Source organism: Excalfactoria chinensis, chromosome 3, assembly GCF_039878825.1.
Source record: "Excalfactoria chinensis isolate bCotChi1 chromosome 3, bCotChi1.hap2, whole genome shotgun sequence".
Classification (NCBI taxonomy): Eukaryota; Metazoa; Chordata; class Aves; order Galliformes; family Phasianidae; genus Excalfactoria; species Excalfactoria chinensis.
In genome coordinates this window covers 59,973,409-59,991,007 of record NC_092827.1, presented here as the reverse complement: position 1 = coordinate 59,991,007, position 17,599 = coordinate 59,973,409, and the positions used below count along the sequence as shown (strand labels likewise).

The following is a 17,599-nucleotide window of genomic DNA, read 5'->3' as shown; positions in this document are numbered from 1 at the left end:
AGCAAATAAAAGGAGTCTCTTAGAAGATCCTGTTGAGGTTTGTTATCTGATCATGCATGAGATAAAGCACGTTTCCTGGCTTGAGCAGCACCACAGGCAGTGCGCTGTACTGGCAAGTTAGCTGAGGTGTCCCATGCAGCTGGAAATCTACATTGTTGCATCCATAGCTTTGAACTGGTAGAGACAAAAGCATGGTACTGTGAAAAGTTTGCAAGAGAGAAGTTGGAAACTGCTTGATAAATACTTCCTGGCTGGAGAAGAGACCTCAGAGAGTGGTAGCTGTTTAAAAAGTATGGGAGAGAGATATATTTGTGTTTCTGAATGTGCTGTAAGGCAAGTGTTTCGTAATAGTGAAATAATGCCTTTAAAAGCTTAAGTAGTATTTCAGAGCACTGTTGGATATGTATCACTATTACATTGTCCAGTTCACAGCCAGGCCAGTGTGGTGTTTACCTCTGCAGCATGTTCTCAGTAAAAGTTACTTGCATACTACAGGAGACGTTTCTTCTGTTATTTTCAGCCTTACTGATCCAGCATATTTTTTACATTTATTGCTCATGTTTTCTTTTCCCCTTTCCCCCTTTCCTTGTTGTCATTTGGTGCCACACCTCCTTCCCATTTACATCCATCAGCATTTGTAGTTGATTACATGCCTTTCAGAATGCCTCTGTGAACTGTTCCTGGGTAATTTCTTTTTGGCTTCCCTCCATTTTCTCCGCTAGGTTATCATGCTGTGATAACCTAGCAGACCATGGTTTGTCTGTGTTAATATTAATAATGAAATTGTATTAGGTTAAGAGTGATGTTATTCTTCCCTCTGGTTTCCTTATTCAGTGAAGTGGTAATAAAGTAGAAAGCGATCTGCTGTAACTGTCTCATCTAGTTCAGACTCTGTCATTGACAGCCATGATTTTGCAGAGTCTGCACTAATTACAGCCTGGTGTATTTGCTCCCAAGATACCTGTTTGATAAGCAGGATATCAGTTTGGCCTAGAACTGTAGGTCTCTGAAGTTCTGGGTGTTCTTGCTACCAGAAATCTCTCTGCTCAGGGGCACCTGTCCATATCTGACAATTAAGAGGTGTGCATGAGATTTCCTTCCAACTCTCTGGAGTTGAGTTGCCTTCTGTCATGACAGAAACACAGTAATTTAAGATATAAATGCTAAAACAAAGTAAGCATTACTTGTGAGCCTAGCATCACTGTCCTCGGTACACACACAAACATTTAATCTTTATCTAAATGTTAAATCTTATACCTTATTTTGTTAATGTGGATAACTGAGAAGGAAGTTAATTTCTACTTCCAGTCCCCGGTGCATAAAGGCAATAAGGTTAATAAGTGGGAGCCAGAGTATTTCAGACAGAGCTAGTAGATGCTGTGAGTCAAGTCACCACTTACTTTTTCACGGGCTTTGTTTTTCAATACTTTATTTCAGCCAGTGACCACAAAAAGCCCTGATGCTGAGCAGTGCAACCCAGCCATGGTGTGCAGCCAGGCTGCTCTGCCCATCCCTTTCCCTGTTGGAAAGGCAGCCTGCAAGTGTGAAAGCAGCATTTCCTCTGCTATCCCAAAAACTTCTTTCCCTGATGTCCTTCAGGAGTCCAGATGAAAAGTTTAAGTTTGAGAAACCAGTGAACTGGGCCTGAATCTTTTTTTGGCTGAGCTGCAGTTCATAATTTGAGGGGATATAATTTATAGCACAGCCATCAGAGTCCCATTTTAGTGCCTCACCAATACTTGGAGTGGCACGGCAGGCAGAGGCTCTAACTGGTCTGTACATCACGTCTAACCGCAGCGACGTACCTTTATTTCCATTGACAACCATGGAGCAATAGGTATGCACCGCAGCTCAACAGAGTACAGCTGAGATGTGGGGCCTCCCTGCCTGGCTGCAGGAAATGAGCTTACTCTATCTTTGACAGCCATCGTGTTCGCACGGCCCTCAGGCAGCAGGCCTTGGGGCAGGGCTTTCCGCCTTTGCCTTTGGGTGGGAGAGCACTGCTGCATTCACCCACAGCTCAGGAGCAACTCTGTATCATGGTATGGAAGAAGGCATAGTTCAAAACCCCTCTTTGGAGCTAATTTTTAGGATCGTTTTGTCTAAATATGGCAATCCAAGGTTTTTAAGCCACAAAACGTAAAAAAAATCTTTGGTTTCCTGTGTCTTGGATTACTGCAGTGAATAACACAATTTATTTGTAAATTCAAAGAGAGAAAGAACAAGTGAGAGCTGAGACAGTAGCAGTAAATATTCATCACCTGGTAACCCAGAAGTCTTTAATTTTCTTCATCTATATCTGTGTGTCAGTTTAGTCTTCACCATGTTAATGCAAGGCTTGAGCAGGCTGTACTGGGGGGTTCGGTTCCTGTGTGGTGAATTCTTTTTATTAATTCAAAAGAATGCCAGAAACCCCCACCGTTTAAAATAATAATAATAAGCCTAAAAAGTGAATGGTGTTGTTTGCTGCCCTCCATAAGGTTAGCGATCTCAAAGGTCATAAAGTGGGGTCCTTCGGTGGGACAGCTCGGTTTATGTAGCGTACGCAGATTGTTATTTTGGCCTTAAGCCAAATCTGCATCGTTTTTCCATCGCGCTTACACAATGAGGAGAGGTGTTAAGGCGATTTCAAGGGGCAGTTCTGTGATTTCATTCATATTTGTATTAGGGAACATTTCAAGAGCATTTAAGATTAGAAACCAATCTAAAAGTGTTAAAAAAAAAAAAAGTGAAGTTGGCTTGTTTGATCAACGTGCTGAGCCTGAGGCCAGGCACAGTCCCTTCTGACAAGCAGTGTTTTGCAGGACTGCAGTTGCTGATAGTTGCACTGAGAGGCAAACCAAAAGAAGCAAAAAAACAACAATGTTCATTGCTCCTGTCGCCTTTCAGAGTGTGTGTGTGTTTCTGTCTGTATGCATAGGTATATGCACATGTGTACATGCATATAGTAAAGAATAATTGCGTACTTCTGGGGATCCTCTATTTCATGCCTACTGCATTTTCAAAGCCCAGGCAGATTTAGCCCATGAGTGCAGCAAGCTGCTTGCTTGTTCTGCCCTGGCTGTGCCAGCCCCAAGGGTGGTGTGGAGCAGCTGGCCACTGCCTGGCACAGCACCAGAAAGCCACCCCACGGTTAGTCCTGCCCGTGCCGGTCACCCCCCACAAAAACAACCCAGCACCTTTCACCTTGTCATCATTGGCAGCACTCCTGAGCCAAACACAAGTGCCTCTCTCTGCTGGAGGGAGCAGCCACCAAAGGGAGCCGGGGCCTTCAGAAGTGGCTTTTCCCAGTTAGAGTCCTGGAGGGACCGTATAAATAAAGAGCTTTTTCCAGCGATGTAAAAGGAGTTTTCTGTAACAGAAATAACCTACGTAAAATAAAAATGCAGTTGGCAAGTGGTGTGAAGACTTAGACTTAATAAATGAAATATTTAGTGGTGTATATTTGCTGCTGGGTTTATAAAGAAAACCAGACTGCAAAGCTGGTGGAAGCTGCCAACCAAGCATCAGAATAAGGAATTTCTTGAAGTGCTACATCATCGAAAGATGGCTCAGGCCTTCTCAAGGAGTACAGCAGTCCTTCCTTGAACATGTTTGTCTAAGGCCCGTCAACAACAACTTGAACAACTAATTAAGAATTGTAGAAGACAAGATGTTTTTTAGTCTATTCAATCTATGGGTATAGGCAGTGTAGAAGAGAATAAGCTTTTGAGGGGGAGACAAGTGTTTTCACAAGAAAACCCATTTCAGCCCATCCACTAGCTAAGAGTAAGGCTTTATATGGTAATGTCAGTCTTAAATGCAAGTATTTCTAGAGTTTTCCTTTTTACTTCTTCATTTTTTCTTTTTTTTAACCTAGACAGCATTTTAAAGATCACCTCTTAAGTCGTTCTTAAATGTTATTTTTGTACCTTTTAATAATTTTACTCTTTTTAACTAAAACTGTACAAATGGATAATCTGTGAGCGGTCTACAAGCATACAGCATATATCAACATTACTAGTTTAACTAAAGAACAAAGAATTATATATACTAGGTTATCTAATTATCTAGGTATGTGCCTAGAGACAGTGATCTCCATGCTAAAAATGAGGAAGTTTGGTGTAAAAGCACTATTTAATTACAGAACAGCATATTTTAATTGTTACAAACTAATGAAAGCCATTCTTCCTTAGGGATTCCTTAGGGATAAATTAAAAGTACAAATGCAAAATGAAGTTAATGTTTAAATCATTTTTTTTGTGACTTATGACAGTATTAAGTTAGTCAGCTCTTCTCTTTTCATATTGTATCCTACCAGCATTACGAATTACCCTGCTGTAATTGGTACGTGAAAATGAGTGAAAATATACCTCTTTCAGATGCAACGTTTTTCTTCTGCACCGGATGTGTTCACACAATAAAACCAAATGAAAAGCAGAATGTCCAGCCCAGCAGCACTTGCTGTCTTCTGTAGTATTACTAAACGAACAGCTTTCTGTTATTTTTCTTTAGTTTTTATCTCTACTCTGAAGTAGGAAAATGTGTGATCATTGTCTGTGTGTTTCTAGGCATGGACACCCTAAGCTATATGAGCATTAATCTTATACAATGGAGAGAAAGAATTTCATGTTCAAAAAGCCATTCTCTACCTTTTCATTGTATTTTTCCTGTGTAACCTGTAATTTCTGTCTGGAGATCATTGGTGCTGTGTTCACTAGGTGGACATCTTGTATTGCCTGTTGAAGTAAATAGCTCTGCCGTTCCTTAAAGGCAAGAATTGCTCAACAACTAAAACCTTGGTGTGTTAGCAACACTGTTTTTTTATCACACATCCAAAAATATAGCACCATATCAGCTCCTCTGAAGAAAAGAAGCTCTATCCCAGACAGAACTAGTACACAATGGACCTGGTGCATGTTAAGATGAGTCTGACCTACAGGTGTGTTTTGTTGACACTTCTGTTGTTGCTGAAATGGTGGCAGCTACCAGTGTATTCTCTTTCCTCTTTTCCATACCACTCAACATAGCAGAATCCAGTCTGAAAAATGAAATGTTCTTTATAGTCTGCTTTTTTGTGCGGTTCTGTTTGTTTGTTTGTTTGTTTGTTTGCAGTGCTTAGTAGACAAATCCTCTTGAATTCCTCCAATGTTCAGAACTTTTTCAATGAGAAGTATGTTTCCATTTCTATGTTGCTTCACCAGTTAAGATCCTCAGTGAATAGAAAGGTGAGGGAGTGACTCCATGGTCAACCTGGGAAGAGATCAGGGAGTTCTGGTTGGCAGCAAGGTGAACATGAGCCACCAGTATGTCCCGGCAGCCAGAAGGGCCAACCGTACCCTGGGGTGCAGCAGGGCTAGCACTGCCACTGGGTGAGGAAAGTGGTTGTTCCGTCTGTTCTGTGCTGAGTGTCCTCACCTCGAGCACTACGTGTGGGTTTGGGTGTCACATTTTAAGAAGGACGTAAAACTATTAGAGAGTGTCCAAAGGAAAGCTTTAAAAAAGGTGAAGGGTTTGGAGACCAGGGTGTGTGAGGAGCAGCTGATGTCCCTTGGTCTGTCTGGCCCAGAGCAGAGGAGCTGAGGGGAGGCTTCATGGCAGCCTGCAGTTCCTTGTGAGGGGAGTGAGGGGGCAGCTCTGAGCTCTGCTCTGTGTGACGATGCCAGGGCCCAAGGGAACGAACGGCATGGAGCTGTGTCAGGGGAGGGGCAGCTGGGGGTGAGGGACAGGGTCTGCACCAGAGGACGGTGGGCATGGTCCCAAGTGCTGGAGATGAAGGAGAGTTTGGACACTGCTCTCAGGCATGGTTTGATTTTGGGTGGTCCTATGCGGAGCCCATGATCCTTGCAGGTCCCTTCCAGTGCAGGATATTGAGTGATTCTCTGATTCTGTCTGCAATTCCAAACGCTATGTGTGAACTAGCCATATTTGAACATCTAAGCCTAACTTCAATCAATAAAAATATTTACATTACGAAGGAGGCGGATTGAGGTCATGTGTACTAGTAATGCACTACGGCCGTGCCTTAATGTTAACCAGAGAAAAAAAGTTTACGTGTGGTCTCATTAATCAGTACCTGCTATGTTGCTTGTTTTCTTTACAGAACATAGGAAACTTGGCAATCTGACTGTGACAGTGAAAAAGACCGTCCCCTCTCCAGAAGCAATACAGATCCTCTACCAACGTATGAGATATGAATATGAGTTTTATTACTATGTCAAAGAACAGTTCCACCTCTTAAAGCGCAAGTTTGGACTGAAGTCTCATATGAGGAAACCACGTCCCAGACCTGAGTTCTTCATTCCTTCTCCCCTGGAAACAGAGGAACCGATAGACGATGAGGAAGAAGATGATGAAAAGTGGCTAGAGGATATCTATAAAAGGTGATGGATGGAAGAGCTAACCTTTCTCTTCTGGTGACCCCTCAAGCTTTCTTAAGATTTTTTAATTATTATTAAAAGTAATTCTTTAAGAAACTGAGTTAATGCGCAGCAGCATTTAAAACAGAACAAAATACAATGTTCCCACGTGTTGAGGCAATGGGGAGATACCAGGTTTTGTGGGTTCGATGTTACTAATACTATGTTGGCTCCATAGGTTTCTTGCTGTAGGGTATTTCAAGAGAGAATTATCTGTTGTCTATCACAAAATAACTTTTGGAGTACACCACAGTCTTCTGGGCATCCGCAAAACATGAAATACATCACACAGTATTGCAAAGTGAATTTTACAGATTCTAATCTCTCTCTTTCTCCAGAAGCAAGTCATCATTGCATAATACTGTGGCATTAACTACCGGAAATGAGAAGGCAGTGAGCCATTTGGGAAGAGTGCCTCTCTGCCCCGAGAGCACTGGTGTTCATTCCAGTGATGCAGTCAGAGCTTTTGCCATGTGCTCACATCTCGGGATAACAGGCTCAAAACTGGGTTAGACAATGGCTTCTGAATTTCTCAGTGTGGGAGGAGTGAGTCTACTGTTCTGGCAAATTAATGTGAGTGGAAACAAGGCAAGTTACAGAAGCTAGATATTTTTTGTAAGTCCTTCCATTTCATACAGTAAAAAAAGTTACCAAGTCAGTGAATGGCAAGAATGGATGAAGAATTTGAAGAGTTGGGACAGGTGATATAAACCCGAGTTTTATTTCTTACAGCTAAGTACGATTCTATTAGATATTGAAGGAAAAGATGCAAGGCATGGTTTTTATGTTCAGGAAGAGTATTTGTTTGTAGATATTTAATTTTTATTATGGACCAGAAATCCAAAGAGGTATAGAAAAAAAAGTCACTCAGTGAAAAAAACTTAAAAGAGATGGAGCTCTGATTCGGTGTATGTGTTGTTTCTGTGGTCACAGAATTGAACTGTTCTTGTGTGAAGCAGAGCACAGCTGCCCCCACAGGCATCTGCTTTTAGTATGGCTAGAAATAAAATTAATAGAAAGGATACGCGCAACCTCTCTAGTTGAAATACTTTGGAATTATAAAACAAAGAGAAGAAGCAGCTTTGTAATTCATTGTTACAAGATGCACTGTGAAAGTCTGCCCTTGTTGGTGACTGCAACTAGTACTATCAGATGGTAGGAAGTGGAGCGGTGGAGGCTGGGATCAGAAATGGGAGTAGATCCCACATTCAGTGTCTTTGAGGTAGGTGTCCTGGGGCCTCTGGTGATGAGCAGCTCAGTGACTGCTCAACATCTGACTGGTCTGGTAGCACAGAATTGACGTCAGTAGTGCTCAGGTTTCTTAATGAGGCCTTAGCCTTTTGCTTGGAGGAAGCTAACCAATAGAAGATAATGGCAATAAGCTCCTGTTCCAGGGCACGGGAAAGCAGCTCCTTGCCAGGATGAGGCCAGTCAGTCTCACATCAGGAGTCAGGCTGCTGTGTCTAAGTTACTCGTATCTTCTCAAACATCTGCTAGGTCATTTTGGCTTCCTGTTCTACAGCTGCTCTACAGCAGTATGACTTCTGTCTGCAAGGTCATCCTTCAGTGTGAACTGAGAGGCAAAAGTTATCTTGTGATGGACAAGGCGTATAAACTCAGGCTAAGCTCAGATGTGTTTTTTCAAGAGTTTTCTCTGCCACAATCCTGCTGAGAGCCAATACCAATGATGACCTGTTTCCATCACCAGTCAGTCTTTACCATACCTACATACAGAGAGCAAAAATAAAGAAGTGTAGTCATTGGACTGGATGTTGTGTTGAGGGACGTGGTTTAGTGGGAGCTATTGGTAACAGGTGAACGGCTGGACTGGATGATCTTTTAGGTCTTTTCCAACCTTGGTGATGCTATGATTCTATGTTAAGAAAAGGTGTTTATTTACAGCAAATGCTACAAAGAAAATTCTATTCTCATTAACATCCCAAGCTGGTGGTAGAAATACAGTACCATAAGGGAGTACATTAAAGAAAGCTGAAAGTGGCATGGATAACAACTAACCTATTAGCTAAAATATGAATCTGCTGCATTGTATATTTTAAGTGGTTTCTATGAAATTACATTGAAAGAGTAATGATTAGTTTACACACTGTGGAATTGTTATATTTTGGAAAGAAAATTAATATTCTCACCTCTCAGAAGTTCCATTTGACACTTTTTGCCAACGCTGTAACAATCAGTCACTTAACACATTCCTGCAAGTTCACTGCCGCTTACTGTTAAGTCTATTTTTATCTGTTTATTTAATGGCATCTTCAGCCATCACTACTTATAACCTAAATACAAAAACTGTTAAACACTTTACTTGCTAGGTTTTAATGTTGTTGTATTTTTCATAACAATTAACCTGGCCTCTCCTCCTTGAATGGTACTTGATAAATTTATCTGGCACACAGCATCTAAGATTCCTGGTCCTACAGCTTACTTGTCTGTCATTAAACACATTTGATGTAATTGTTAAAGGTACGCGTGAAGCTGGTTAATCTTTGACTTATTTATTGAAACTTTTCAACACATTCCAAATTTTAAGTTGCTCAGGAAGAAACTGATTTAAAAGATTATATTTTGATCTGATTAATGCTTCTTATTCGAAGAAAAACATTGTTTTTAATGCTTCAGCCCACAACAGCTTTGTAGGAAGTGCCATGCATGTACGTGTAAATCTTTGTTGGGGGAAAAAGGTGGGTGCTTGGCATTTATGAAGATAAGAAAATATATGTGTATTTCAGCTTAGCTATAAATGAAAGCAAGTATGTTTTGGGATGAAATATTCCTTAACTTATTCACTACCATCTCCTGAAATATAAATAAGCCATATGACTCTATTTTTCAGTCCAGCAATGGTTAAAAATAAAACTTGTGCATTTCTTCTTAGCTCCATAGTCTGCTTGCTTACACTGGTTTTCTTGCCTGAGTGTACTGGCTGTGGGGATGTGTGGAATGGCACCTGATGGAACAGGACTTTATACAACGTAGTTTATTATCTAAAGGTTGGACTTTAGCAGTGAGATTGGGGCCGGTTGTTCCTGGGTTACTTTCTGTGTCCCAGACTGTCCAGAGGTGTGAGATTGAAAGCAGAATTATTTTGCTCACCAGAGATAGATGCAGTAAGTTCCCCAAAATACCTTGTGTCATGTGCTTCATGGCTGCTAAGTAAGAAAGTCTTATGTAGAAAGGAAACAGCTTGGTCCCCATACAGCATGGTACTTGACATGGGATTTGGATGCCAGGCCAAAAAACTCCAAAAATCCTAAGCAATGCTATAATGCGAGTGAATATCAGCTCACTTGCTCTAAAGAGAGAATCAAGCACTGGTAAAAAGCAGCATTCTGGAAAAAAAAATAAATTTTAGTTTCAAGTTTCAATTGCAGCGACAAATAGTGCCTTTTTTTTCTCCTGCTTAGTTTACTTCTCTTCCACATGTATTGTTCTGATGGTGTATGGCAAAATCAGAGTATATAAAATGTTTTCTATTTATATGTGTAGAAGTACCTCAAGAGAACTCAACGAACGTGAAACTGCAGATGTATTTGAGGTGTTTTCATTTGTGAGTCTTTACCACTGTGCCGTTCTGATGAACTGTTTGAATGTCATAAAATGCAATGGTACATCGTATCATCAAGACACAAAATTACAGATTTTCAACATTGGAGACCAGGACTGTGGGTATTAGCCTTTGAACTCTCCTCCTGTCATATTTGATGCACTAAATAAAAATATTTAATACAAAGGTACATTTTTTGACTAGCAAAGGAAACCACACTGAATGCCAACTTGGATGCTCTTTATCAAACTGAAAAGCATGGTCTGCCAAAGAATAGAGCTCTCCAGCTTATTAAAAAAATAAAGCTATGTAATTCACAGTTAAGGGTAATGGTGCTCTGATCTTTTTCTCCGTTTTAAGAAAGGGAACATCTGTGACATTAGACCATTGCCTAAAACAACAGCAGTAATATTTTCGAGAGCTAGAAGGCTGTAATACAATACCACCGCATTCTTTCTCTTTTATGATTAAGGAATCGGCTTTTATTGCAGAGATTTGATCAAATGTACAAAACCTTGTCGATCTATCTGTTTGCATGAGCCAAAACCAGAAGTAGAACTGAGTACTACATAGAAGTATCTATCAGCGGACTTGAATGGAAAATGTCTTACCAAGGTTCAGAAGTGGCTGCTTACCACTGGTGGCATTACTGGGACCACTTTTGCTGTTACACCCCAGCATCTCTGGGAAGTGTTTGCTGAATCAGGCTCTGTCTAGGTGCACACAAGTATGATGTGAAGTGTGCAGGAAGACAGCTCAGTGAGAAAGAGCCACCGGGGAAAAAAATGCAGTGTTAGGAGTAGGTGGAGGAAGTCTTATTTTGATGGTCAAAAGCTACATCTCAGTTTTCCTCAGCCAACATAAACTAGCTGCTAATATCTCTCTTGCAACCAAAAAAATCTCATAATTTTTCATCATTTTGTCCAGAAATTGCACTGCAGCATAAAATGAACTTAAAAGATAAGTTGAAAGCTTTTGGAAATAGGTGCGTGCTATGGAAGCACAAGTGTGCCATAGTGGTTTGTGTTGTGGCAGTGGTGTGTCGGGCTACACATGTCAGGAGCCCTGGAGTGGGTTGGGAATGGAGGAGATTTTCTACAAATAAGTATTTGGCCTTTCAGACACCATTAAATGGTAAGGTTTGACCAATTGTATATTTAGATGTGGATTTTGAGTATAAACATGTGGATTTCCTTTTCTGAGTGCATAAAGGAGGAATGCAAGTCTGCTTTTGCATTTAACTGATTGTAGTCAAAGTTAGCAGTCATCTACGGTAAGTAATAACACGAGTGTCAGCCTGGCATGGTAGGAGCATGTTTTATCTTTCACCATCTTTCAGTTCCCATCCTGGTACCCAATGGGCAGAAGGGAGAATAGCAAAGAAACCTGATAGACTGTGGGAGAATCTGTGCTGTGAAAAGCAGAAATAGCAGTAGATGCAGGCAGTGCTGCTCAGAGTTAAGAATAGCAGTCTGAACGCTAGGATGATATAGAGCATCCAGCTGAAGTGTCACACAGAATGCTCACTCTCCTTACATATCTTGGGCTATCTGGAAAACTTGAGACCATGGCTTAAAATGAAATGCTTCTTCAGATGTGTTTTGTATTCAGATAGTGTTCTTTTGGCTTTTTCTATTCATTTCTGGATTGCTACCTTACCTAAAATGCTTGGCAGAGTATGAGCGCATAACCTATGCTTGTATCTGATGTGCAGGACCCAATCCAATACAAAGATTTCATCCTTCAGCAAAACTCTTCAGGCTGCTGGTAAGCTGAGTGTGCATGTGCATCAGTGAAGTGGTGCCTCAAAGGAAAGCATTACTGCACTTTTCAAATGCCAGGACAGCACAGGAGACTGTAGATAATGTCAGGGCTCGTGGGAGTGCTGTCAGATAGCAAAGGCCAGTGGCATCTCTCAGGTTTGAACTGGGATTTTTTTGATTTTTGACATTTGATTGTCTCCAGTTCGAATGCAGGAAAGATGCAGAGGCTGTTACAGTCTGTGCCAGATGCAAAAGTCCAGAGCATGGCTTCCCATGGCACATGGGGATTTCTCCATTAGGAGCCTCCTGTCTAGTTTGTGTGGTGAGGAGGGAAAGGAGATCAGCTATACGGTTGTTGTTCTCTTCACTTATTCCCAAAAGAAGAAAAGGCCCATAAGATCACACTGGAGAGATCTGCTGGAGAAGTGATAATGAGGCACCTATGCATCCATGAAGAGCTGCAAGTCTTTCCTGTTGTACATTCTCTGTTTTGTGTTTGAACAAATTATATATCTTGTTGGTATATTTCCCAAAGACTGTCTGTGTAAGGTATTTCTGCATGAACCGTATGGTCCGAGCATCTTGGAAAATGATTAACATCTTTGTCCTTTTGATCCACAGTGGAGGTAAAGAAGTGCTGTTATCCCCATTTCATACATTGGGAATGGATACAGCCAGTGGGTAAGTGATATTCCCAACATTGCACAGGAAGATTGTGAAGAAAACACCGATGATAATTTAGTCAAGTGTCTTAGCCCTTGTACCTTCTTTCAGTCTAACGTTGGTCCTGGATTTCAGAAGGCAAAACAAGTACCATGGAATTGTTTAGTTTACTTATCTTTTCCCTAAGACTTGCAAAATTTTTAGTTAACAACCCAAATATGAAAGACTTTTCAGCTGTTAAGTAAATATTTATGTCCTTTTGGGACAAGGGTTATTTCTAATCTTACATATTTTATTGCACAACAGATAGCTTCAGAAATGGCGTGGCTGTATGTTAGCTTTGAGTTTGGGACAGGTGATCCTGTGGTGATAAGAAGAGATACGAGGATGGGTGGGTGGATGAAATCACATCTGGTGGAGTTAGTCATTTGTAAGGATATAGTCACTTCTTCTCCTGAAAAGTCATCAAATCTGTTTGCGTATGTAGTCTAAATTGTTGTTTGTTTTTTTTCCCTTTGTTTCCAACAGTGCTTAGAAGCCCAGAAGATGAAGCAATGGCTTTCCTTTCAGCCATCAGCACCACATGGAGTGAGACAACAGACCCCGCTCCGCTCCCCACACCGCTGGCTTGGTGTGGGGCACTGCAGGCCCGGCAGCCTCCAGGTGGGGTGCAGGCCTTGTGCCTCCCTGCTGACAGGCTCGGCTCTTGTCCCTTGTCTTGCCCAGCCTTGCTGCCTTGCCTCGGCAGTGCACTCTGTGGAAGTTTTCTCTGTGTCTTCTGGGAGCACCTTCAGGACAAGTGAACAAACACGGATGTAATCCCTGCTCCTCTGCAGAGTGCTTTGTGGAGCCGTGCTCTGACCTGTGGTACTGGGGCAAAGATGCTGAGGTGGAGCCCACTCTGGAGGTGTCACCTTGACCTCTGCTCCAGATCCAGTTTCTGCACTGCGTACTTTAACCAGCCATGGCCTGCTTCTGTAGAAATAACTGAGGCTTAGCCATGTCAAATCTGTCCCCTCTGGCTTGGGGCAGGAGGATGAAATGTGCTGGCAGGTGAGAGCACCAGGGTGCAAACAGGTCTCAGCAGCACCAGCCCTTAGATGAGAACACAGACTGTGTCAGCAACAGCCCTGGAGGCTGGTGTCTGGGGAGAGTGAGAGACTGGAGCCACTTTCTCAGTTGTAGCTATCTGGTGGGCATTTCTGCCAAATCTCCTTTGGACGGCTTTCAGTTGGAACTATCAGCACTTGCTGTGGGAAAAACCTTTCTTCCCGCACTTTTTGGGATGGAAAGCTGGCAAGCGAGGCCGAGCAGCACCTCTATTTTAGGGAGGCTGGGGCACTGGGGAGGAGCAAGGCAGCATGGGGCCTGCTGCTTGGGGCTGAGCTCCAGGCTGCCCCTCACACAGGGCCACACTGATGGAGGACAGTGTGGTTCCTCGAGCATGAAACCAAGCTCCTCACAATGGGGTCTCTTGTCCAGAAATTCTGTTGTGAAAGCTGACTGAATTCTCCACATAGCTGAAGCTTCCCAGCAGGTTTTGCCCCCAAGAGCGTGATGTGGCCCATCGGTGCTGGCTGGAAACCGGGCTTTCGAGTGGCTCCACAATCCCACCCTTGTCAGTCACGCCACTTTGGTCTGTGCATGGGGCTCTTTGTGATAAATCTCGCTGGAATTTGGAAACTGTTCAGCAAATTTGACCTCTGCTTTGTTTTATAAATATCACAGTGTCAAGCAGCATCGTGCATGCCTTATCACTCAAAAACTGGGAGAAGGGGATGGAATTATGATGTAGTCAGCTCTGATTTTCCAAAGCAATGTCTTTTGAGTCAAAGGAAAAGCTTTGGGCTTCTTGGAGCGGGAAGCAAATGTCATCTCTGCCTGGGGGAAGGGGGCTCTTCTGTAGCCTCCTCTGACCCCACATATGCACGTACCATCATCACCCCAAAGGAACCTAAGGTGTTTTTGTGCGATGGCAGCCAGCTCCTGTGAGAAAGATGGTGTGAGAACTGCCCCATTTCTTTGTTCTCACCACAGGAAGGAGAAAAGAGGCAGCAGCAAAACCTTGTCCAAGACCAGCTCTGATCAAAGCTAAGAACTTCAAACTGCTTTGCAAAACAGGCAGAAAAGTGTGAAGGAAAACCTACCAGATCCAGAAATTCTAGGGTGAGGACGAACAGGGGAAATGCATCTAGCTGCTGTTCAGTGTTTTTTTAAGGAGAGCTGTATCCTTTGCTAAAGTGAACGAGGTCAGGCCCTTTCTTCCCTAAAAAAAAACGCACGTGGTCCTGTGGTGTCCTCTCCCCAGGCTGTGGTGTGGGTAAGTTCCAGTGTTGGTCACAGCACTGTCCCTGGTGCAGATAAGCACACAGAAGCACGGCAGCCTCGGGAGCCCTGTGCAGCTGGCGGCCCAGCCGGCTGCTGAATCGCTGTGTGGCCTGGCCTAATTGCTTAAAGCTTTTGTGCTGTGAGTGCTGGAGCAGAGTATTTATCTACTCTGCAAAACTTTATGGGAATTGGTGCTGTTTTTTAGAATTCCTGAATAACGTAGATCACAATAGCTGTGGCAGAGCCAGGCTTTGTGGGCTCAGATGTTTGTGATGGTTGTCTGATTCACATGCAGCCTGCAAAACCAGGGGCTCTGATTCAAAGAGAGCAGAGCTTTCCCCTCTGCCCCCACCAGCCTCAGCAGCACGTGCCCTGCACCCGCTGTGCCCCAGGCTTCCACCTCCCTTTTCCAGCACCTGAAAGGAGCCAAAAGATGCCTTGTTGTATTGGGGGGTTGGTGCAGCCTAGTCTATGGGAGCCTGGTGCTGAGGTTGAGACTGCATGCCTTGATGTCTGGAGTGTTGCCAGCTCTTCCTCCCTCCCTCCCCTCCAGTTCAGAGTAGTTGAAACACTCTGAAACACTTTTTTTTTTCTTTTTTCTTTTTTCATTTTTAATAATAATAATAATAATAAAAAAATTAAAAAAAAGGGGGGGGGGAGGGAGGGCAGAGGGGGGGAAGCCTAACAAGACCAAGGCATCCATTATTTTTCCAAGAGGTTTTAGTCCAGTGAGTCAAAATGTATTGCTCCTGTTTCTGTTTGCATTTCTAGAGAGGAGAACTGGTAGAGAAACGGTGTGGAGGAGCTCTGGGTATCTGGCCTTCCGTGAAGCACTGCATTGCTTGCAGGGTCTGGCCTGGGGCAAAGGAGTCCAAGCGGAGGTGCCACCACACAGGGCATGGCAGGCTGGAGAACTCCCGTGGAGCAGGATTGGGCTGGAAGGTCCCTGTGTAGCCCTGTCGTTAGGCAGCCAGCCCATGGTGGGGTATGGGGGAGAGGTGAAAATATCAGGGCACAGAGGATAGATGCTCTCCATCCAGGTACTAAAGGGGCTGGGCAGCCACAAGTAGAGCTCACAGTAAGGAGCCACATTCACCAGCACTGCTGTAGGCACACTTCTTGCAAAGCCTTAGCAGTGGGTCCAGGTGATGCTGCTTAAAGCCTCGTCAGCTTTCAGGTGCTGGAGCCTACCCGAGAGCGGGTAAATCAGCGCAGAGCTCACGCTGCACAAAAACACATACCGAGCTTTCAAAGAATGCATCTGTTCGTAATACCTCACCGCGGCCCGCGGGAATGGGGAAAGGCGAAAAAAGGACTCATCTCTGGAGGCGGATGTCTCCTCGGGCAGGTACAGCCGTCCCTCCCCGCCCCAGCGGGCGCTAGGGGGAGCCGCCGGCGAGGCGATGCGGTGCGGTGCAGTGCGGGCCGGGTGCGGCGGGGAACCGCGTCCCGCTGTCCGGCTCCGAGAGTGCCGAGGTGTTGCGAGGTGCTCCCGTCCGCAGCCCTCTGTCAGTTATTTTGGTCAGGATGGCACGTGGATCCCGGGACAGGGGCACAGAGAGATTAGGTGGTTTAAATCTTATGCCTTGGGCCCCTCTCCAAGGAAAAGCTGCTGCTGACTTACAGCTGTCTCGTGCTCTCTGTGGAATGAGAGGGAAGTCCATTCAGTCTGGTGAAAATAAACCCACCATCATAGCTGGCATTCTCGTTGGTAGTCTCAGTGCGGAGGCCAAGGATTTGAGGGCAGTGACACATGAGGCATCTCACTCCTAAAGAGCTCGATCTGGGTTGAAACGTGTCATCAGAAAAGCATGAGGAGCCTTGCGCTCCCGCTGTCAGTACAGTGCTTGCCCTCTGTACACAGACCGGCTTTCCTTTTCTGTCCTGTCCGTCTGGCACACAGCACAGGGACCATTTACTGTACATTCACGTTAAAGGAGAAGCGCACCCTCTTTTCTCCCACTGAGCTCAAGGACCTGTCAGCCCTGCACCTAATGCCTTTCCATTGCCATTTGCCCTTTTCTACTGCAGGGTAAAAGGCTGCGCCCAGCCTTGTCATCTCCCCTGTGTCCCTCTCTGTTCTTCTCCTCCTTGGTGCTGGGTGCCTGTAGTGCCTGGATGCAATAAGGGATGGGCAGGCCCTGTGCCTTGGCGTCACCGTACGTGCCACAGCCCAGTAGCAGCCATTGTGTTGGCTCTCCTAATGATGACTGTGCAGAGGTATGAGGGACACTGTGTGCCCCGGTGGTGCAGCGGTAGAATTCCCGTTTGCAACACCAGGGGGCCCGGGTTCGAATCCCCCCTGTGGAGCAGGGGGTAGAAGTGCCGCTCTGCTACACAGAGGGCTCGAATCCCGGGAGTTGGACTCGATGATCTCTAAGGTCCCTTCCAACTCGCACAATACTATGATACTATGATATGATGACACTTCCAGAGCATGCCAGCCCCACAGCATCATCCCAGTGAGCACCTGTCAGATGGATTTCTGTGAAGGAAAGCAATTCTGTTTTCTGGAGCGCTGCTGGCTGGAGAGCTGCGAAAACAAAGCAAATGTTTTATTTGTTGCACTTCACATCCCTTACAACCAAGCTCCTATGAGATGTTGAACAGGAATTAAGCCTCACTGAGGAGTTGCTAAGCCTACCAGCCTGGCCCAGGTGCAGAGAGCAGCACAGTCCCACAGTTCACAGGAGCACAGCAGCCACGTGGCTTGTGTGTGCTCTGCCTTCCCCGTCAGCCCAGGACCAGGACTGAGTCCAAAGGCCATCCCAGGCAAGAAGTGCTGACTGTAGTAAGGATGATGTGAGAAAGCAGAAGCTTTCATCATAGATGCCTGGAGTTCTTTCTTTGCTGTGTTATCAGTGGGTCTGAGAGGTTATACAGACTCC

General features: G+C 44.3%; 1 protein-coding gene across 2 annotated transcripts in view; it reads left to right on the top strand.

Annotated features, from left to right (window-relative positions):
- The window catches only part of UST (uronyl 2-sulfotransferase), a 160,209-nt gene extending 146,142 nt beyond the window's left edge, over nucleotides 1-14,067 (top strand). Inside the window, exons 8-10 of one of the 2 annotated variants that reach the window (XM_072333475.1) lie at nucleotides 6,083-6,362; nucleotides 12,342-12,401; nucleotides 12,912-14,067. In XM_072333475.1, the coding sequence (XP_072189576.1) occupies nucleotides 6,083-6,362; nucleotides 12,342-12,401; nucleotides 12,912-12,918 (347 nt within the window). In that variant the 3' untranslated portion in view covers nucleotides 12,919-14,067. Of the gene's footprint in view, nucleotides 1-6,082; nucleotides 10,279-12,341; nucleotides 12,402-12,911 lie in introns of those variants that run through there. The other variant, XM_072333476.1, reaches the window with a different exon arrangement.
- Nucleotides 14,068-17,599: the final 3,532 nt, after the last annotated feature.